At 38.1% G+C, this 21,926-nt stretch overlaps 3 protein-coding genes across 15 annotated transcripts in view; 2 read left to right on the plus strand and 1 right to left on the minus strand.

Moving 5' to 3' along the window:
* The window catches only part of LOC143738236 (MAM and LDL-receptor class A domain-containing protein 1), a 44,175-nt gene extending 43,816 nt beyond the window's left edge, over nt 1-359 (plus strand). For all 4 annotated transcript variants that reach the window (XM_077230282.1, XM_077230272.1, XM_077230266.1 and 1 more), the window contains one exon: nt 11-359. In XM_077230282.1, the coding sequence (XP_077086397.1) occupies nt 11-94 (84 nt within the window). In that variant the 3' untranslated portion in view covers nt 95-359. The remainder of the gene's footprint in view (nt 1-10) is intronic.
* Nucleotides 360-2,463: 2,104 nt separating this feature from the next.
* plxdc2a (plexin domain containing 2a) lies at nt 2,464-12,252 on the plus strand. 3 transcript variants are annotated; one of them, XM_077230318.1, is made up of 14 exons: nt 2,464-2,642; nt 4,196-4,407; nt 4,482-4,622; nt 4,728-4,797; nt 5,347-5,469; nt 5,570-5,688; nt 5,790-5,889; nt 6,933-7,028; nt 7,251-7,332; nt 7,436-7,496; nt 7,576-7,768; nt 8,606-8,766; nt 11,444-11,517; nt 11,603-11,694. In XM_077230318.1, coding segments are annotated over exons 1-14 (1,521 nt in total). In that variant the 5' UTR covers nt 2,464-2,554; the 3' UTR covers nt 11,604-11,694. The 3 variants fall into 3 exon arrangements, with proteins under 3 accessions (XP_077086433.1, XP_077086424.1, XP_077086440.1); XM_077230325.1 differs by lacking the exon at nt 11,444-11,517 and adding an exon at nt 3,980-4,051 and having other exon boundaries at nt 2,536-2,642; nt 11,603-12,252; XM_077230309.1 differs by lacking the exon at nt 11,444-11,517 and having other exon boundaries at nt 11,603-12,252.
* A 3,010-nt stretch (nt 12,253-15,262) lies between these two features.
* Nucleotides 15,263-21,926, minus strand: part of myripa (myosin VIIA and Rab interacting protein a) — a 42,975-nt gene continuing 36,311 nt past the window's right edge. For 5 of the 8 annotated variants that reach the window (XM_077230353.1, XM_077230343.1, XM_077230378.1 and 2 more), the window contains 5 exons: nt 20,108-20,293; nt 19,855-20,016; nt 17,655-17,753; nt 16,541-16,601; nt 15,263-16,320 (listed from right to left, as the gene is read on the minus strand). In XM_077230353.1, the coding sequence (XP_077086468.1) occupies nt 16,307-16,320; nt 16,541-16,601; nt 17,655-17,753; nt 19,855-20,016; nt 20,108-20,293 (522 nt within the window). In that variant the 3' untranslated portion in view covers nt 15,263-16,306. The remainder of the gene's footprint in view (nt 16,321-16,540; nt 16,602-17,654; nt 17,754-19,854; nt 20,017-20,107; nt 20,294-21,926) is intronic. The other 3 variants (XM_077230392.1, XM_077230361.1, XR_013203882.1) reach the window with 2 other exon arrangements.

The following is a 21,926-nucleotide window of genomic DNA, read 5'->3' on the forward strand; positions in this document are numbered from 1 at the left end:
TTTTTGCCAGGGTTTAACATCCACAGCAGAGAACGCCAGCTCCAGGGACAATATTTCATTTACAACAAATGGAAATGATGAATATTTCACATAAAATGAGCAATCCCAAACTCACATAGAAGCAAATATATTGCATGTCATCTTTATGCCATCCATATTCCTATTATATCGAAAAAATAATCTGGAATCCTCCACACTAAATGCAGTTAATGACACAACCATTTGGAATAACACTATCCCAATGGCCTTTAAATGTCTGGCTGACTGAATCATTGCCAAACACAGCACCATGTACTGGAAAGAGTTGACACCGTAATGGAAATACAGTAAAATGGCTCATTGGCTTTATGTGTTTCTTACGATCTCAAGTACTATATAATTACTTTTAAAAACATTTATATACTTCTAGATTATATAATTTATATGTTCTGTCATGCAAATTCAGGCCTATATCATGAGGCACTTTTTATTATTATAATTAATATTATTATTTTTATTATTTTTTTTTATTTACATATTCACATACTACATAGATAACAACATTGCACTTAAATATGTTGAAGAGACGTACTACTTATGTGCAACTAACATTATTTGGAGTGTCAGGAACCCAACCTTTGCTCTTTTTTAATTCACTTTATGAGGCTGAAAATATTTCAGTTGACACTATTGTGATATTAAGGGCTTTTCCTACTGCAGCTTTGTGTTATATCGTATGACTGCTTTCTTCATTTAGTTTAGCAAATTACAAGAACTTTCTTATGTACTGGAAATGGGGTTTGACTCATGAAACCAGACAATTTAGACTTCACCTAAAACAAAAAGAAATCTTAGCAAGTCGATGTTTGGATGGAAAAGGCTATGTCTGATATTTCACTTTTTTTTTAACCCCTGAATCTTGAGTTGACCTAACATCATTCAGGAGAGGGCTGTTTGAATTTTCCAAACCTATGAGACATGTCACACTCACCTAATCCACTCATTTCTCATAGGAACCAGTTTGCTCACAGTAAGCCAATGCTCCCTCTTACTGTCTGCCTTTCAAACAAGCACACACACTCTCACATAACCACACTCATCTATACACTTACAAGTAGCCCCACAAGGAAGGATGAAATACATCAGTTTTAAGTGCCCAGATAAATTAAAGTAAAAGGTTGAAGCTGATTTTTATGCCGGTGATGTCTCTGTTTTTTAATCCACTGCTTATTATGTCTCTGTTTATGCTGACAAAACTCTGCTGTTCACATTCAGGAGACATTGCTGACTCCAGAGTGATATGTTCAATGTGACTGAATACTATTTACAAAACAGTTCTGTGCTTCGTGGTATCACATTCATTTTGTGCAACTTTGTTTAGCATCACAATAAATGTATTGTAATTGTCAAAACATCTGGGTAGGGTTGCACCAACCGTTCGCAAGTTCTTTCTTAAATTGGAACAATCCACACTAGAGGCTTAGAAACTATTAGCTAGTTTAAATAAGTAATGATTAAAAAACATAAGAAATACAATTTATTGATTATGACTGATTTTATTTGACATGCACAAGTTACACCTCCTGATTGATGGGACAGATGCGCACAGTGGCGCTTGTCTGTCTCTTTCAACATTACTGTCACTACTCGAAAATATGCATTCACGACTGAAACATGATGTTCTGTCAAAAATAAAGTAGGCCTATATTGAATTATCAAATAAGATGTTATGGTGTTTGGTTCAAGTATATTCAAACCAATGAATCCTCAGAGGTGGAAAGTCCAGGATCAGAATGTAAAAGTCCTCCTCAGTAGTTTGTTCCAATCAACCGGATTTGCTAATTAGCCGTTTTTCAGCCAGTAGGTAGAACTAATTAGTGAGATCAACTGGCTGAGTTCATTGGTGGAATAAAATTATGGCGGAACTTTTACTTTCTGACCCCTGGACTTTCCACCTCTTTGAAATCATGATTCACTTTATGCCTTTTACAAACAAAGATTGGGTTGAAAATACAACAAATCTCATAAATTACACTTGAAATATTGTTAAAATTGCAATATATATATATATAATTTTTTTGTGCTATTTTATTAAAAAGTTTTCATCTACCTTGTATATATATATATATATATATATATATATACAAGGTAGATGAAAACTTTTTAATAAAATAGCAAAAATATATTCGTTCATTGGTCAATTTAACCCATGTTATTGAAATGACAAATTTGGGGAGAGCAAAATATTCTCAAACTTTCTGAATATAATATAGAAATGTGCACTTGGATTATAAAATTTGCTGCAAATAATTTGCATAGATTACAAAATTGTGGGGAAAGACCCATTTTTTTTTAAAGATGTTTCCCAGATGTTTGAACCATAGACTGTAAAAAAAAAGTTTGAAACAATTCTGTAGAATAGCCCATGCCATAATGAACTTCTCATACGCACGTCACTGGACAGTCTCGCGCGGTTGTGGAATTCAACGTGCCGCCGGATTATGCAGTTCAACATCGTACTTGGCTTCTTCTCCCTCGGTATTAATTTGCAAAGACAATTTAAATTAAATTGGTTATGGCACTACCGGCAAGACCACATATTTTCTTAGGAATATTCGCCTTTATTCAGATTAAATTTACCATTCAGGAATTGCCATGCAATGGTAAGACATTCATTTATTTTGCATGTTTTCGTTCAGTCGTCTAAAATACGGAATAAGAGTTATTTAATGTAGCTAACTTAAATCTGAATTTAAAAAATAAAATTCTTACTTCACGTGCAGTATTGTGACGAAAAGTAGCCTATGCTTTACTGCTTTTTTTAACTCGCTGGCAAACTATTTAGCGTAATTTTCACGTGTTAAATCTGCACTTAAAATATTAGGCTATTCTGTGGCTTTTAATACTGATTAGGTCTCTGATTTCATTAATGTGTTCGGCTTTGTTTTATTTTATGTCGCGGCTCAATCTGTAGGCTACATCACTTTGGATCAACGTGTCTTTAAATGTGCTTTAAAAATACATTAATTGAAATTTAAGCGAAACGTTGCACATTGTATTCCTGATTCTATTAATAAAACTACAATGATTTAGCCTAGAAGATAAAGTACTGTATAATCTCCATACAGACAACCTAGATACTTTGTTTTGCACTATTAAAACATTTTTTTTTTATCATAGAACAAGCATATTCAAGAGGTCATTGACTGTATGAATTCGATTTTCAATAAATGAATTGGCCCACAAATAATCTAAGAAGCATTTGCACCTGTTATTCTCAAGTAGAAGTAAAACAAAGATTAAGGCCTGGTTTCACAGACAGGCTTTAGATTAAGCCAGGATTGGGCCTATTAGTTCAATTAGGACATTTAAGTAACATTTAGTGCCTTATAAAAAACTGGTGAGCAATACACGCAAAACTTTGTGAGGCAAAACAATGGCACTGACATATTTTAAGATATGTCAGTGCAAGTTGCTTTCAAACAGCTCAAACATGCATTTTAGTCTGGAACTAGGCTTAAGCTTTGTCTGTGAAACCAGTAGTAAACGAGTAATATTGCCCAGCTTAGTCATTAAGCAGTGTAACTGTATAATATATATATATATATATATATATATATATATATATATATATATATATATATATATATATATATATATATATATCATCATATCTTTACTCATCAAGTTACTGGTCATGCAGACCATTTTTGGCACATGCCTGCTCACTGTACCCTGGGATCACAATGGCAAAAAGAGAAAAGAAGGAACGCACCTTTGTCCTTGAGGTTTAGAAAAAATGTTGGCAGAATTCAAATGAGAAGGACAATGGAACGAACTGTGTGTTACCCCAGTCAAAACACTGCCCTGCCATCACACTCCCCCCGTCCAGCACTATGAGGAATTCGGAGCATGTTTCACACTCTTCTGTGAAAGAAGTACTTTAGACAAACTCCTGTCACTGTGGGATGTGAAGAAACTGTGTTTATTTGCATTACAGGTCATTTGCAGTCCCACAGCTGCTAAATATCCTTGTCAGTGTTACATTCTTCAGTTATCAAAACAGCTGAAAGTATGTTATCTATTATGTGAAACATAAACATTTATGTTCATTTTGATTCAGAGAACAATTTGCATTATTTTGTTTATTAATTAATCTCCTTGTGTAACAACAGACAATGCAGCTTGTAAAATGTGATTAATCTTAATTCATCAGGTGTCTCTAACTTCACCTTTGAGAGGCTCTCCAAGCAAGAGAGTGCTGGTGTAAACCTCAAGCTTTACAATAAAAGATGGAAGAGATGGATGCTCTCATCCAAACCTGTGGGTGAGATCAGTCTGGAGCGCTATGAAGAGCACGGCAGATTAGATTCAGAGCGCTTTCCTGAAGTTGTGACAAATGACAGTCATGACAACTTATCCATTAAGGTGAACATCCAGGAATGTCTCATATATATCTTCTCATATATTCATCTGAGATAACGTGTGTATTTGCTCATCAGAGAGATATGGATCATGTCTACTACACATCCAAATTCTATGGGCCCACAGACAGTGCAGGCAAGGATTTGTGGGTAAATATTGAGCAAATGAACATGGGAAGAGTTCATGAAATTCTCTCCAACACACATCGACAAACTTTGGTACGTCTGCTACAAAGTTTTCTTAAAGGTAATTTTTGTAACTGTTACACATTTTTATGCATATAATGAAATTTAGTTGAGTTTTTTTTCAAAAATGTTTTATAGAGAGTGAATTTGTCCTTCAATTTCCCTTTCTACGGACATTCATTGAGGCAAATACATGTAGCGACAGGGGGTAAGTGCAAAACAAATGAGTGATTTATATTTTATTTTAATATTATTCACAAATATATTTTAAATTAACTTTTTAAAATATATTTTATATACATAAATGTTTTTACAAATATCATTTTTTTCAAATACGTTTCTTTTATGCTCACCAAGGCTACATTTATTTAATTAAAAATACAGTAAAACAAAATTGTGCACTATAATGTTTTAATATGTTTTAAAATGTAATTTATTCCTGTGATGGCAAAGCTGAACCAGTCTTTAGTGTCACATGATCCTACTGAAATAATTATAATATGCTGATTCGGTGCTCAAGAAACATTTCTTATTATGTTTAATGTTGAAAACAGTTGTGCTGCTTAATATTTTGTAGGAAACCTTGATACATCAGTCTTAGTTGAATTGAAAGTTTATTTGAAATATAAATCTTTTGTAACATTATAAATGTCTTTACTGTCACTTTTGATCAATCGTTGCTGAATGAAAGTATCGCTTTCTTATTGACCCCAAAACCTTTGAATGGTAGTTCAATATTTATACAATTTTTATTCAGGTTTCATCTACACTGGAGATGTTATCCACAAAATGCTGACTGCTACTCAGTACATCGCTCCTCTCATGGCTAATTTTGACCTCAGCATCTCACAGAATTCAACAGTCATGTACTGTGATAATGGTAAAATGGAACAGACAATTTTTTTAAAGTGTCCTGATTGTCATTATTGAATGTGATATAGTTAAATGGCTGTATTATTAATCTACTTCCTATCTGTTAGCCACAGCTCTTGTTGTGCAGTGGGACCATGTGTATCTCCAGGATGCATCACATCTCGGCAGTTTCACCTTCCAGACAGCTTTGTACAACAATGGAAGAATCACCTTTGCATATAAAGAGGTTGATTTTTTTAAAATACTTCTTGGTTTTTACATCCAGCTGTCATCACTGTAATGTGTTGATGATGCAATGTCTGATTGTCGGCTTTCATCTGCTTTTAGCTTCCCATTGACATTAGTAAGATCAGCTCAGTGAATCATCCAGTGAAAGTCGGGCTTTCTGATGCATTTGTGGTTCTTCATAAGATCGAACAGCTTCCCAGTGAGTAACTCTTCTTGAATGGGAAAATAATCCTTGACTTTGCAAAAAAAAAATTATTGACCTTTTAATTCTGCCTTCACTAGTGATATTTTAGTATTATTTATATACAATCACAGTATTTATTAATATTTGAATAAGCTTATATTTTTTATATTTTGAGTTTTTATTTGAATTTTATTTTTTAATTTATGTGCTTTTATCACTTTCATTTGTTTTCAATATTTCGTTTTAGCTTTGATTTACCTTATTTTATTTGAATTTCATTTTTATTTTTTTAGCAATTGTAGTACTTCATCTTAATGGTCCTGAACTATAACATGAACTAACAATGAAGAGTTGTAGTATTTTTTTAATACAAAGTTCTGTCATGGAACTCTTCATGGCACAGGCTTGTAGATCTATAACTCAATCCGCTTGTAATCACATTATTCTCTATAGGGCACAGCTGATTTGTTCCTGCTGTATCAGTAGCCAATGAGCTTGCATGCTCAACCTTAAAATACTTGGTTAGCATTTGCCTTAGCAGTGCAGCGTGCTTACAGAAACACTCCACCTTCCCCAGCTCCACCTGTATTGATCTACTCTGGGCAATTCATGTATGCTATATTGTACAGCAGCAGCATATCTTACTTGCTCACAGCTGAGTGTTGTGTATGTATTGGCAATAGCAAGTCCCGTACTTGCTCTGCAGCAGCAGCAGCAATAACAGCAGCAGCATAGCAGAACTATTCAAGACCGTCAAGACCAAATATATCAAAATTGTCATTCACATTACCATGACAAACACTCCTAGAGTTGTCAGGACAGAAATTAACTAACATAAAGATTAATTAATAAATACTGCAACAAATGTATTGCTCACTGTCAGTTAATCCACTAACTAATGTAAACTAATGGGACCTTATTGTAGTGTTACCAAGTTATTCATGAAATATTTATATTTTATTTTATTTCAGCTTGATTTCATATAATGAACATGATTTTTAATAGTTTTAGTTAACAATTACGATACTGGCCTTCCAATGTCTTTTTTTTCATGACAGATGTTAGAAGGAGAACAATATATGAATATCATCGGGTAGAGCTCTTAAAATCCAAGATCATGACCGTCACTGCTGTTGAGATGCTTCCTCTGCCGAGTGAGTCTGAACTGCTGATACAACTAGATTCAGCTTTGACCAAATGCATCACATCCACAGAAAATAGCGGTGCTTAGAAATGTTTGTTAATATTTTCCCTAGAACTAAAACCAATTCTATGTTTGACTTCAGTACATTTAATCACATACTGTGAGAAATCAGAAAGTAGTACCCACGTCTTTAAATGTTAAAATGTTGCTCTGTTGCTCCTCCTGCTGTCAGCCTGCCTTCAGTTCTCCAGCTGTGAGATATGTGTTACGGCTCAGATCGGTTTCAACTGTAGCTGGTGTAATCGCCTACAGAGGTATACACTTGGTTCACTTGTATTTTTGATGTGAATAGCCAGATAGATAAAGTGCAGTGTGCTTCAACTTACTCAACAGCTGCGAATAATGCTTGTTCTGCAGATGTTCCAGTGGTTTTGACCAGTATCGTCAAGACTGGGTTGACAGTGGGTGCTTAAGTGAGGTGAATAGATCATCTTTCGTTCCTCTTTTACAGTCCACCATCTCTCATTTTTACTGACTTGTTGTGGATGTATTTTAAGATAAAAAATCAGAGCTGTGACAGAAAATGGCCCTTCATTAAAAGCAGCACTCCAGCTGTTCAGACAGGAGTAACAGCAGTATCTATGACTACAACAACTACAACATCGACCACGTCAGCCTCCTCGCTCACCACCAAAATCACCAGCACACCCTTATTCATAAGAAACCTTCCTACCAGCTTCCTCACTGGTGGTATGTATCAGTTTTGTTACGTACTGCCGATCATCGAGAGGCCGCTCCCCAGTTGTATGCTTTGCTTCCAAACGAGGCCAATTATAAGAGCCAACAAGAAAAAACAACACCTGCACTGCTCCTTCCTTCTTCAGGCTATAACTTTTTTCAACACAGCATTTAATCTATAATGCAAAATTGACCTTTCATCTCCAGAACACACTCCCAGCAATTGTATCTGTTGCAGTGTATAACATGGATACATTTTTGATTTCTGTGCTGCGTGTTACTTTGAAGTTCATGAAGCAAACAAAGCTTCTTAAATAATTTACCCCAAAATGAAAATTCTGTCACCATTTACTGCATATATTTTGAATTCTCCTGTTAATCCTGCCTTCACCAGTGTAATGTTAGTTCTTTGTGCCTTTAAGAAGCTTTTTTTTTCACCATGATACAGTTTACCTAAATTAATCGTTTACTCACCCTAGTATTGTTCAAAATCGGTACATTCTTTCTTTTGTGGAACATGAAGAAATTTTGAAGAATGTCTGTAACCAAAATGATTTGGTGCCATAATCAATGACTTCTCACAATTCTCAAAATATCTTATTTTATGTTCCACAGAAGTCAGTCAGTCATACAGGTTTTGCAATGACATTAGGGTGAGTAAATGATTTTTATTTTGGGTGAACTGTATTAAGCCTTAATGCAACCACTCAAATACCACAGCAAAGCCCTGAACACCCTGACATTGTGGCATTTTGGCAAGTGCCACTCACATTTCTTTCGAAAAATGTAAAAATGTAGTTGTGATTGTTGTTCTTTACAAGCAGGTGTAAATATCCTCTTCTCTCTCAGACTCTCAGATGGAAATTACAGAAAAACAGAGAGAGGAAAAGATGCAGACTGGTCTGCTCATTGGCATCCTCGTAACCATGGTCCTCATGGTGGTCGCTGTGTTGGCCACTATATACATGTACTACCATCCCACCTCCAGCGCCAGTCTCTTCTTTATAGAGGTGAGCTTTAAGTAACTAAAGCATATTCAGCTAATGGAAATTTATAATGTTCTTTTGAACTTTCTATTCAAACAACAATTTGAAAAAATACTGAAAATATTACAGTTCCCTTTCGTTGTCACTCCGAGTTACGTCGGATGACGACGAATGGGGTTTCGCTTACAAAGCCTATCAACTTCGAGTATTACAAAACGAGCCAATGGCAAAGAAATGCCATGGGTCTGCGGAATTTGCATAGCGTATCTCCGCCTTACCTCGTGGGTATAAAAGGAGGACGCCGGCAACATGCAGTTATGTTTTCGCCTCGGAGCCAAGTTAATCCTTCGTTCCACAAGCCATCTCTGAACTGTCAGCTTTACAGACGAGCGTGATTCTCTGGTGTTGGTGTGACGGCGATCTCCCCGCGAGTGCGCGCTTCCTGCTTATCTTTGCAGTGGTTTGCCAGTGAGTGTGTTTCTCCCCGGGCGCTTCAACACTCTCAGAGTTTCTTTCTCTCACAAAAGAGCTCGCACGCGGCACGTCTTTTTAAAGACGGCTCGCCCGTGCATTTCTGGTTGTGGTTTCTCAGGGACGGGGCACCCTGTGGCACCCTCGTCCCGATCTTTGGAACCTCCACGTGTGGCTCCTGGATAGGACGAGGTAGGTTTGAGTACCCTACCACCACCGGTGGTGGCTACCATCACTTCCGCTAGAGCTTCGTCCACGAGACATCTCTATGCGTTGAAGTGGAACCTCTTCGTCAACTGGTGCTCTTCTCACCGAGAAGACCCCCGGAGATGTTCGATCAGCGTCGTGCTTTCCTTCCTACAAGATGGGTTGGAGCGAAGGCTGTCTCCCTCCACCCTAAAAGTCTATGTCGCCGCCATTGCCGCACAGCATGACTTTGTTGAAGGTAAGTCGTTGGGGAGGCATGACCTGATAGTCAGGTTCCTGAGAGGAGCGAGGAGACTAAATCCTCCTCGCCCTCCTCTCGTTCCCTCTTGGGACCTCTCAGTGGTTCTAACTGCCCTGCAGAGTGCTCCCTTTGAGCCTCTACAATCAGTTGAGCTTAAGTTCCTGTCAATGAAGACAGCGCTCCTGGTTGCACTGGCCTCCATCAAGAGGGTAGGGGACCTGCACGCATTCTCCGTTGACGAAGCGTGCCTGGAGTTCGGGCCAGCTTACTCTCACGTGTTCCTGAGACCCCGGCCTGGATACGTGCCCAAGGTTCCTACCACTCCCTTCCGGGACCAGGTGGTGAACCTGCAAGCGCTGCCCCTGGAGGAGGCAGACCCAGCCTTGGCACTGCTCTGTCCAGTACGCGCTCTCTGCGCCTATCTAGACAGAACGCAGTGGTTCAGGACCTCAGACCAGCTCTTTGTCTGTCATGGTGGGAAGCTGAAGGGAAAGGCTCTCTCAAAGCAAAGGTTGTCTCACTGGATAGTGGACGCCATTGCTTTGGCATACCAGCAGCAAGGTCGACCGTGCCCCATTGGTGTGACTGCCCACTCCACCCGGAGTGTGGCATCCTCTTGGGCTCTAGCGCATGGCGCCTCGCTAACAGACATCTGCAGAGCTGCAGGCTGGGCGACACCTAACACATTCGCCAGATTCTATAATCTCCGAGTGGAGCCAGTGTCCTCTCGTGTACTCGCTTCAACCAGCTAGTACCGGACCCGCTCAGGTGTCTTCGCTTGCTCGCCATTCCACTCCACGGACTGGGTACGTGCGATATTCTCCTCAGGTGAGCTTCCCCGTAAGCCCTGAGCTCCTCCAGCACTCCTGACGTCGGCGCCAGTGTCTATTGCCTGCGCGTCGGCTAGGTGCCTCCCGTGTGCATGGTCCCTCCTCTGAGCGACCCCCACATGTGTATTTCCACTGTAAGCCTCTCTGAGCATGTGTCTTTCCCTTGGCAAGCCACCTTGCCTCACCTGGGGTTGAAATATTCCACCTGCGGCTGGACACCCCAGTGTTCTCCATATGCATCCTTCGGGTCATATGTGTATTCTCTAAGTCCCCCCCTCTGGGTTGGCAGTAATTGCATATTTCCCCTAAACTTTGGGATATGTCCCCCAGTGTACCTTGGTATTCCTGTGCTAAATAGGAGTCCTTCGTCCGTGCCAGTCTCACGAAAGGGAATTCAGATTTACGCAGGGCACTGGAAGCAGCCGAGAAGGTGGCGTGATTAGACTGGTAACCCCATTCGTCGTCATCCGACGTAACTCGGAGTGACAACGAAAGGGAACGTCTCGGTTACGTATGTAACCCTCGTTCCCTGAGTAGGGAACGGAGACGTTACGTCTTCCTGCCACTTTCCGCTGTACCGCGGGGATCGCCTGAAGCTCAGCCTTGGCTCCTCAGCGAAGAAACATACCTGCATGTTGCCGGCATGAGGTATGAAAGCTGACAGTTCAGAGATGGCTTGTGGAACGAAGGATTAACTTGGCTCCGAGGCGAAAACATAACTGCATGTTGCCGGCGTCCTCCTTTTATACCCACGAGGTAAGGCGGAGATACGCTATGCAAATTCCGCAGACCCATGGCATTACTTTGCCATTGGCTCGTTTTGTAATACTCGAAGTTGATAGGCTTTCTAAGCGAAACCCCATTCGTCGTCATCCGACGTAACGTCTCCGTTCCCTACTCAGGGAACGAGGGTTACATACGTAACCGAGACGTTTTTACCATATTTTTGTAGAATAAATGTAACCTGAGCATGAGGTTTCTGTCAAAAAAATTTAATAAATCTTACCAACCCCAAGCCTTTGAATGGTAGCGTATGTATATAAACCAAGCCTTCAAATTGAATTATTTGTAGGTGCTTTAAAAATGTTGTAATTTTGTTCTTGATATATAGAGACGACCAACACACTGGCCTGCCATGACATTTCGACGTGGTTCAGGACATCCTTCATATGCCGAGGTAGAGGCAATGGGACAAGACAAAGAAGGATTCATCATGATGAACCCTAGAGACAGTTTTCTTGTGTCAGACAGGAGAGAGAGCTTGTTTCTGACAGACCAGAGGGAAGGATTTATTGTAGCTGACCAAAGAGAACGGTTTCTCATCGTGGAACGCCACTAACGTTTATTCAGTGGTTTATGAATTAGTTCCTCTGTTTTTGAGAGGAAGTTGCACTGGCTGCTGGGATAAATGTGGTATTTGTTTGACCTCATAGCAGGGACTGCTACAAATGTGAGAGATCTATTGTGCCATCACACCAAAGTGCAATATAAACAATGTGGACACATAAAAGTTTTTCCAACCCAGTGACGCCAGTGGAATTGCAGTGCTCAGGAAAATCCTTCACATTTGAGCTTTTCATTTATCTCTAAAGGGCCACTTCTTTACCAGGGCCTGATAATGTTCCTGGGATTTGCCCTTGCTGGCACCCCTCTTCAAACCAGATGGGTCATTAAAGCCTGTGTATTGCAAACACCTCGTAGAAGCCTGAAGGATATACTGTATGTATTTCTGCAATATAATACCTTTGTACTCTTGTGTAACTGATCCAATCAATCTAAATTCATGTGGATAACACTCGATAATGTAGATGTAAATAAAAATCCTTACTTCGTTAGATCTTTGAAATTTTCTTGATTAAAATATTTTTTGCAGTGTATGAGAGAAACACTGAGTCACTTTCATTTATATAGCGCTTTTAAAAATATAGATTGTTTCAAATTAGCTTTACAGTGATAATCGGAAATGAAAGTAACAGAGATTGTTTTGGCTTTACAGGAGCTCTAGAATAAAGTTATTGTCTAGCTAAAGTTAGTTTTGATTGATTCACTTCCATTGCAACGGTCATTAGTTATTAACTTAGGGTTCGCTAACACGACATCAATCTAACAGAAAACTCTTAATGCAATCCTGCCGTTCATTTGCACAAAACAGTTCCTGTTGGCTCGAGAACGCAAACCATGAAATAGGTTCCAAGGTACAAGCCTTGAAAAATTTCGAATACAGAATTTTTTATCGCTTCCGCGTAGCCACGTGAACCGGAATTATCCCGACAAAGGGGTACAAGGTAAAGGGAAGGGAAGGAGGCCTTCACAGTGAATGCGTTGTCGTCGTGTCCAGGCGCAGGTCCTTCATCAGATCTGGAAACGGCCTGGATCCGGCGGACTGCAGTAAACCTCGGGTTAAAGGGGTGGTTTACTGCTTTTTTTCTTTGCATGATTGTGTTTATGGGCTGAACTACGTAGTGCACGTTGTCCGGAAACTTCATGCCCATCACCTTTACGGGCGAAAGTTGCATGTGCTCCGGTCAAATGTAAATAATGGTGTCAATACTGCGTATCAGTTTGAGCCAGAATTAGACCCAGAAAGCGGCAATAAATTGAGTCAAGCAGAACCTCCCCAAACACAGCTCTTACAAAACGTTTCTGAATGGTACACTTTTGTATTATTATTATTCTATTCTACTATTATTATATAAGAATTTCGATACGCTGTTACTTGAAAATGCTACTGCTGCTTGTTAGCTTTTGAGACACGGTTTTCTCCTGATTAAATATTAAATATAACTGAATGACTGAGTAATACTGTTTTTTAAAGTTATTGTTTTATCGATATAATCGAACAACCGTTTATCTATTCAAAAAACTTAGTTTACTCGGTGTATCGTTTTCTTTAGGTGTACATGTGGCAATTTATATCTATAACAGTAATAAGTATGGAGATAAACAATACATAAAACCTGTAAACAAACCATACTGTACACTGATAACAGCAGCTGAAGTTTGCTGTTGCGATTACATATAATTTTTTGAACTTTGTACGTTTGTCTTATACACACAAAATAGCATCGAACTAACTGGCTACTATAAACAAACAGCGTTGGCATTGGTTTACGTTCTTGATCAAATCGAAAAATTACGTCATAAAGTATGAAAAACACATTTACAAAATTGGTACATAATTACAAATTCAGGTCCAAAATGTTTGTACGCGTTTGTCATAGACACACGAAATAGCATAACTAAGTGGCTACTAAAGCCAGCGCTGGCATTTGTTAACATCCTTGATAAAACTAAAACATTACGTCTAAAATTATACATGCAAATACACTTAAAATTATTAAGTCTTATTTACAGGTTGTGGCCCAACAACTGCTGCCTCTGCCTAAAGTTGAAATTGCTTCATGCTTTAGTAACAGTTTCTTGTTGAATCCGGCATTGAATTCTGGAGATTCTGGAAGCTGTCTTCCGTAAAATGTGCAGCACAGAGAGCTAAATTACGATTGTAATTTTCTGGAACATAATCAAACATAAATTGTAGCCATTGTTGACGAACTACGGCATCCGTAGGAAGCCCGAACACAGAAGACCTGACAGCTGAGTGAAAATAACACACTTTCGACGGCATGGCTACTTCTCTCCACTATAACTCTTCCTCTTCGACAAAGCCGCAGAAATATGGCCATGCCCCTTTTTTGCATATTCCGGAGGGAGGGTTGATGTAAATTTATGGGTTAGTTACGTATAAAACCCGGGAAGTATCTCGTTGTAGTCCCATTCGAGTCGTATTGTAGGCATTAAACTTCCTGATATCTCTGCTTACGTTAAACTTTCAGCGCAGCAACTTTGCAGATACTGTTCATGCACCAACAGCAACATTACACACTATTTAAAATGAAAAAAGTGAAATCGCAATCAACCACCCCTTTAAACAGAGAGACTAACATTAGCGTAGACGGACGCCATCCTTATGATGTACATCAGGATTTATGGGAAGTGTTCCCGGTTCCGGCTGACCTAATCTATGTAGCCTAAAATTGAATTATAGAAGTCTATAATGTGTTATGTGTATGCTAAGTCAAGGAGATGTGTTTTTAGTCTAGATTTGAACTGACAGAGTGTGTCTGCTTCCCGGACAATTTTAGGAAGAAGACTGTTCCAAAGTTGGTCCAAAGTCCAAAGTTTTGAGATCGCAATAAACGTGACGGACTATAATCCGTTAAGAGCTCGCTCAAATACCGGGGAGGTAAACCATTTGCTTTGTGCTTTGTAAGTAATCAGCAATATTTTAAAATTTATACGATGTTTAATAGGGAGGCAATGCAGTGTTGACAGAACCGGTCTAATATGGTCATACTTCCTGGTTCTGGTAAGAACTCTAGCTGCTGCGTTTTGGACAGCTGTAGTTTGTTTATTAAGCGTGCAGGGAAACCACCCATAATAGCATTACAATAATCTAGCCTTGATGTCATGAATGCATGAACTAACCCGTATAGGGTCTAACATACATGTTGTCTATTTAGATCATTTAATAATGAGATACAATAATGAACAAACGCAGAAAACACACATGGCACTCTTAATAAACATGCATATCCAAGGTATTGGATCCTCAACATCCTTCAGTCCTCCTCACAATATCTGTGTGCTTTGAAATATGTATTTTGATTGGTATATTTTACTCTGAACAACTGAAATATCGATCTCAACAACGATTTCAGTAAATGAACACCATAAAATTTGTTAACAAAAATAATATTTACTACAATTGAAATATAATCAAACTAAAAAATTCAATTTATTAATTTACACATATACAATAAATTAATGTTTTTTACAACAGCTCGTAAATCTGACTGTGATTCATATAGCTGACACATGGCTAGACTAATCTATAAATCTGACAGAGAAATCATGTTAAAAAAATGTAATGCAGGAAATATTTGGTCAGATGTGCAAAACATTGGCTGCATCCAAAATTGCATACTCCCCTACTATATAGTATGCGAAAAACAGTACTAAGGCAAAAAGTACCCAGATGACATACTTCTCCTGAAGTGTGCATACGGTAGACACTTTACTATCCCATGAGGGTTAGGTCACATGATAATGACAACATGGTGAATGTAGTACATCCAGATTACATTCATACAACAAACATTCATACTACATAGAATGTACTTTGTTAGAGGTCATTCCATAATTACTTATTCAAAATAAGTACCTACTCAAGAGAGTATGCAATTTCAGATGCAGCGATTGTATATACCTATATATATTGACAGTGAGAAATGAAAGGGATACTTATTTCTTTCATCTGTGGAACATAAAAGGAGATATTTTGAGAAATTGTCCATAAAATGGAAGTCAATGGTAACAATTTGATTGCAAACATTCTTAGATTTTAGCACACTTTCTGTAACAGGATTTTATTATAATTATTATTAAAAGTTTAATTGAATGATGAGTTTGATTCACAGTAATGGTCAAAATGCCAAAACAAAGCTCCACATCATAATTTTACATCTTACATTTACTTAGTTATTACATTTTAGTAACTATTTCGAAATAATTCAGACACTAGTATGGAGGAGAGAGAGGTAATAAAGCAACCTGATCTAAGAGTTATGTATTTTGTGTAATTTGGCATCACTGCATGAGCGATACATCAGTCATTTGAATCTTTCTCACCACAGCTTGAGTTCATAAAATCTTTTCTATGACCCATGAGCTTCAAGGCACATGTGATCAGTGGCTTTTTAGGTTTTTAGTTATTTAACTTTGTGATGATGCTTGCTGATGTCTCCTACTATCCTCTTTATGCTTCTTTATCTGAAATGTACAGATAAAATGGGAGATTCAAATCATTGCCAACATCTGATGTCTGCTTTGAATCCTTAGAATATAATGAAATGGAAATAGATGAAGTACATTTAAAGATTAAATTTCTGCAAAATGTTAAAATAAGAATTACACATTTCACAAATAATTACACAGGCAACATATTTAAAATATTGCAATGATTAGTATTGGTTATGATTAGCACTTGTACCTTGTATTGGAGGTGCTGGCAGTCGCCTCCTCAGTTTCCGAGATGAGCTGATGGTTTGTGTCTAAAACAAAAGTATTATGACAGTGTAAGACAAACAGAACCTCAGATACTTTGATCTCCTGAGATATGGACAACACAAACACATACTGCCGGGAAAGCTTCTTCCCCTCCTGTCCTCACTTCACATTTCATCCTTCTCCCCCCACTTCCTTCCCTTTACACATCCTACTCTTCACTTAATTGACTTAGAAAAATTATATAAAAAATATAATGTTCTATGTCAATACAAGTGAATTAACGGTCACGTTTGGTATCATTTAAAATGTCTCAGTGCGACTGGTACAATGGTCTTCTCCACAGAAGTAATGTGCAGCATTATGTATTTTTTTCTAATGTAAGGTATGCATCTTTTACTCTTTATCGCTGAGCATTTGATGTTATTCTATTGAGTAACTTTGAATTGATTATGTTATGTAATTGGCATGATACATTTACCTGACTAATAATAAATGGTTACATTTGCATTTATGCATTATTAGACTTACTCAGAAATTATTAACTATAGTAGATTACGTTAAATCCATAACACCACAATTCTACACTCAGGTTAGTTACGGACTAAAATCCAGCTTAGGTGGAGCTTAGGTGGAACCTTAATTAAGTGTGGTCAGATCTATGGGGAATAAATAATGTATTCTAGAATGAGCAAAGTGGAGTACGGCCGTACTGTCCTCTGTCTAATGGCCGAGACTGACGAGCTTGCGTTTATGAGACTGTATACCCAGCCGGTGCCAAACTCAAAAGTGTTATGGGATTCCGGATGAACGGGTGTAATTTCAATAAAGAGTTAAATAGAATAATCAAACATTCACCTAAATGTAATGATTGACAAACATCAATTAAACCTTTTTAATTTTGGAGTCAAATGAAACAAAGAGGTAATTAAATTACTTTGCCAAGCTGAAAAGACAGTAACCCGGTAAACCTTCACCCGTTTTTCGGAAACTGATGTTGGATTGATTGGGCGGCCCTTACCACAGTTATAGTCATAATTATTCATATGAGCATGTAGGAATTTGTATATAAATATATTACTTAAATATGAAGACAATACCTTGGTTTTTAAAGTCTTGACCTTGGTAAATTGTGTCTGTGGAGTTACATTAAGACCTGCATTTTTCAGAGCTGCAATTCTTGAGGAAATGTCTGAAACCTGGGGGAAAAAAGCAGATTAAGGCATGCAGATATGAAAATGACAGAATGTGTATTGTGTACAGTAAGGCTTTGCAGAAGATTGCTATGTAAAATGCTATTGCCAGTTTTTGGACACCATGGTTCGTATGTTTGATGAGTTCTATAAAGTATTTACAGTGTTAAAAACCTCTGGAAAGCTGGTTTTGGCATTATTTTTAAATTCTTATTCATGTTTATTAATATTTTAATAATAATTCGTTTTTATATTTTCAGTTTTCATTTTAATTTTAGTTTAGTTTATTTGCTTTTGCCCTTTTTATTATTTTATTTATTTTATATTTATAAAATATTTTTTTCAAATACTTTATCTTTATTACAGTTTAAGTTGTATTGTAGTGTTGTAGTGCTTCAACTTATTTTATATCAGTTAGTTACAAAGGCAAAAGTTCCAATTTTCATTTAAGTTATTTTTATCTCATAAAAAAACCTATATATATATATACATGTATATACATATAAAACCTATATATATATATATATATATATATATATATATATATATATATATATATATATATATATATGCCACGCAGCAATGCGGCGTGGCATGGAGTCGATCAGTCTGTGGCATTGCTCAGGTGTTATGAGAGCCCAGGTTGCTCTGATAGTGGCCTTCAGCTCCTCTGCATTGTTGGGTCTGGCGTATCGCATCTTCCTCTTCACAATACCCCATAGATTTTCCATAGGGTTAAGGTCAGGCGAGTTTGCTGGCCAATTAAGAAAAGGGACACCATGGTCCTTAAACCAGGTACTGGTAGCTTTGGCACTGTGTGCAGGTGCCAAGTCCTGTTGGAAAATGAAATCTGCATCTCCATAAAGTTGGTCAGCAGCAGGAAGCATGAAGTGCTCTAAAACTTCCTGGTAGACGGCTGCGTTGACCTTGGACCTCAGAAAACACAGTGGACCAACACCAGCAGATGACATAGCACCCCAAACCATCACTGACTGTGGAAACTTTACACTGGACTTCAAGCAACGTGGATTCTGTGCCTCTCCTCTCTTCCTCCAGACTCTGGGGCCTTGATTTCCAAACGAAATGCAAATTTTACTTTCATCAAAGAACATAACTTTGGACCACTCAGCAGCAGTCCAGTCCTTTTTGTCTTTAGACGCTTCTGACGCTGTGTCTTGTTCAAGAGTGGCTTGACACAAGGAATGCGACAGCTGAAACCCATGTCTTGCATACGTCTGTGTGTGGTGGTTCTTGAAGCACTGACTCCAGCTACAGTCCACTCTTTGTGAATCTCCCCCACATTTTTGAATGGGTTTTGTTTCACAATCCTCTCCAGGGTGCGGTTATCCTTATTGCTTGTCTACTTTTTTCTACCACATCTTTTCCTTCCATTTGCCTCTCTATTAATGTGCTTGGAAACAGAGCTCTGTGAACAGCCAGCCTCTTTAGCAATGACCTTTTGTCAGTTTTGTCATTGCCACAGACTGATCAACTCCATGCCACGCCGCATTGCTGCAGTAATTCAGGCAAAAGGAGCCCCAACTAAGTAATGAGTGCTGTACATGCTCATACTTTTCATGTTCTAAAAATGTTCAAGAAAAATGATGTCTAAAAATCCTTTTTTTGTGCTGGTCTTAAGTAATATTCTAATTTTCGGAGATACTGAATATGGGATTTTCATTAGTTGTCAGTTTTAATCATCACAATTAAATTAAATAAACATTTGAAATATATCAGTCTGTGTGTAATGAATGAATATAATATCCAAATTATTGGATTATTAGAATTACTGAAATAAATCAACTTTTTGATGATTTTTGATATTCTAATTATATGACCAGCACCTGTATATGTGAGTGTGTGTGTGTGTGTGTGTGTGTGTGTGTGTGTGTGTGTGTGTGTGTGTGTGTGTGTGTGTGTGTGTGTGTGTGTGTGTATTTGTATTTGTATTTTATTTCAGCTTTTTTTCCATTAACGAAAACTACTTAGTTAGAACACTATTATACGGCTCATTAAGTGAAGTGTAAGTGCATCTTCAGAGCAATGAGATGCTGCTGATGAGTTTCAGAAAGAGAGAGAGAGAGCACAGTGTCCAGGCCGAACACACCTGGAGCTCAGACTGATGCACCTGGGCTGCTGCAGAGGCCACCTGATCCTCCAGATGAGCCAGCTCTCTTTCTGTGGTGGATCCACCGATGCTGCGCGCACACTCTTCCAGATCCCCCAGTTCAGCCTCAAGCCCGTACACTGTACCTGCCGCCACATACACCTGCACACGGTAGAATCAATCAGAACAAACTGAGAAGCAGCTCATAATTCCAAGTAGCATGACAAATGTTCATCTTAGAAAGAATGCATACGTTCTCCTCCAGTCTGCTGAGCTGCTCGTCCAGTCTTCTGGCCTCTGCAGGGGGAATGCTTGAGACGTCACTGCCGTCTTTTTGGCTTTGTCCGTTTCCAATTGATCCGTGAATCAGATCCTCAGTGGCGTTCAGTACTTTCAGCACCTCGGAGGTGATGCTGCGCAGTGATACAGCCGAGTACTTCTGTTCAAGATAAATACATAGAGCAAGGTACTGTAAACTTTACACACTAACGTTCACATGCATACGAATGGAAATGAATGGGGCATAAATTCACACCTGCAGCAGCACAATGTAGGGCTGCGCAATTTTCACAAAATCATAACTGTCAATTATTTCACTTTATATTGTAATCACAGTTCATAAAATTAACATTAAAATATGTTTTTTGTATAGGCCAACTGCATGACATATTCTTTATGTTGGCTACACATCTAAAACTGAGACGTTGAATTGTTTGTATTTTATTGTTGTAACATGCAGTAAATCAAGACGGCTAAATATTGTGTTACCCAGCTGCATGAAAGCATCTGTTATTTAAATAATAAATAAACTCTATACAGAACAGCGAGCTAAGAGTGTTTTATGATTAGTAAAGCTGTGACTTTAGTTTGGCATGAGCTCACTCTGTTATGCACTATCAAAAAAACCCATTATAACTAGGGCCCTATGAAATCCGTTTTATTTTTTCTCAAATTCCGTTTTATTTATTTTTCAAATTCCGTTTTTTTGGATTTATTTTTAGCCCTTTCGGATTTTCGGATTTGCTTGTTTTCTTTTCACTTCTAAGCAGTATTGACCGTTAAATTCAGTTACACAAACTCACAATTCAGCTTTTTTATTCAAACTCTTAATATATTCAGCAAAGTACATTCAAAATGCAGCCAAACCTTCAACAAATCTCTGGCCAAAAATAACAGTAACATGAAGGTAACAGTTACAAGTTAGGATTGATGAATATTAAATTAAAGATAAAATGCAGACATGCTGCAGGGAGACAGAAACATTGAAACAACGATATGTTCCTGACAGAAAGCCAACACAATGACATTAAAACCACTTTTCCTAAAGTAAAAAATTCTTTATAACTACTTGCATACATCATGTATTCTTTCAAGCAGACATATTTATTTGTATGAATTAAATATAATTAATCCTTAAAGCTATTAACAAACAACGAATGCTTTTCTCTTTTTCTTTTGTTGCTTGACACGGACCGCATTAGGTTTATTACCCACTGTCACTTTAAGACGTCGGATCATGTCCAATGACATGCGGATGCACATCCGATACACTCACAACTGTTTAAGACATAGCCGACATAGTTTATGTGAAAACTCTCCAAAACGGACATTTAGACATAATGTTGTGTGTATTTCTCTATTTAGACATGAAAGAGAGCTCAATTCAGTACTCGCGCGCTGTATAGGTGTCTATTGTGCATGGCTGCACGCTTCGGGTTGGGTGTGTGCGCACAGAAAACCATACCGAATAGAGCTCTTTTTTGCATCATCACTCTTATTCAGAACGCCTGCTCTACTCATTCTTCCAGACGTTTACATTTTTTTAACGTTTTATGAGACCGCTGGTTAGATCAGCACGTTACAGTATACAAATGGACGCATCTACCACAAACGCAGCCACCGTTAGCTTATCAGAAGCCACTCGCTTCGACATTTTTTTCCCTACGTGTGAACATGAGGTCGTTTGGTTACTAGGCAACATGTTTAACAATGCCATTTGGCCATGGTTTAAGGCTGATTTATACTTCTGCGTCGGACATACGCCGGAGCCTCTACGCCGTAGACTACGCATT

The sequence above is a fragment of the Siphateles boraxobius genome, unplaced genomic scaffold (genome assembly GCF_051911475.1).
Source record: "Siphateles boraxobius isolate OS27281-9 unplaced genomic scaffold, OSU_SipBor_1 1, whole genome shotgun sequence".
Taxonomy (NCBI): domain Eukaryota; kingdom Metazoa; phylum Chordata; class Actinopteri; order Cypriniformes; family Leuciscidae; genus Siphateles; species Siphateles boraxobius.

What these genes read in the sequence shown, in the direction of transcription:
- plxdc2a (XM_077230309.1), top strand. Translation starts at nt 2,555, where the DNA reads ATGGCACTACCGGCAAGACCACATATTTTCTTAGGAATATTCGCCTTT. An exon ending in ATGACAACTTATCCATTAAG is followed by an intron (nt 4,408 to 4,481) that starts GTGAACATCCAG and finishes TTTGCTCATCAG; the next exon opens with AGAGATATGGATCATGTCTA. An exon ending in TGGTGTAATCGCCTACAGAG is followed by an intron (nt 7,333 to 7,435) that starts GTATACACTTGG and finishes CTTGTTCTGCAG; the next exon opens with ATGTTCCAGTGGTTTTGACC.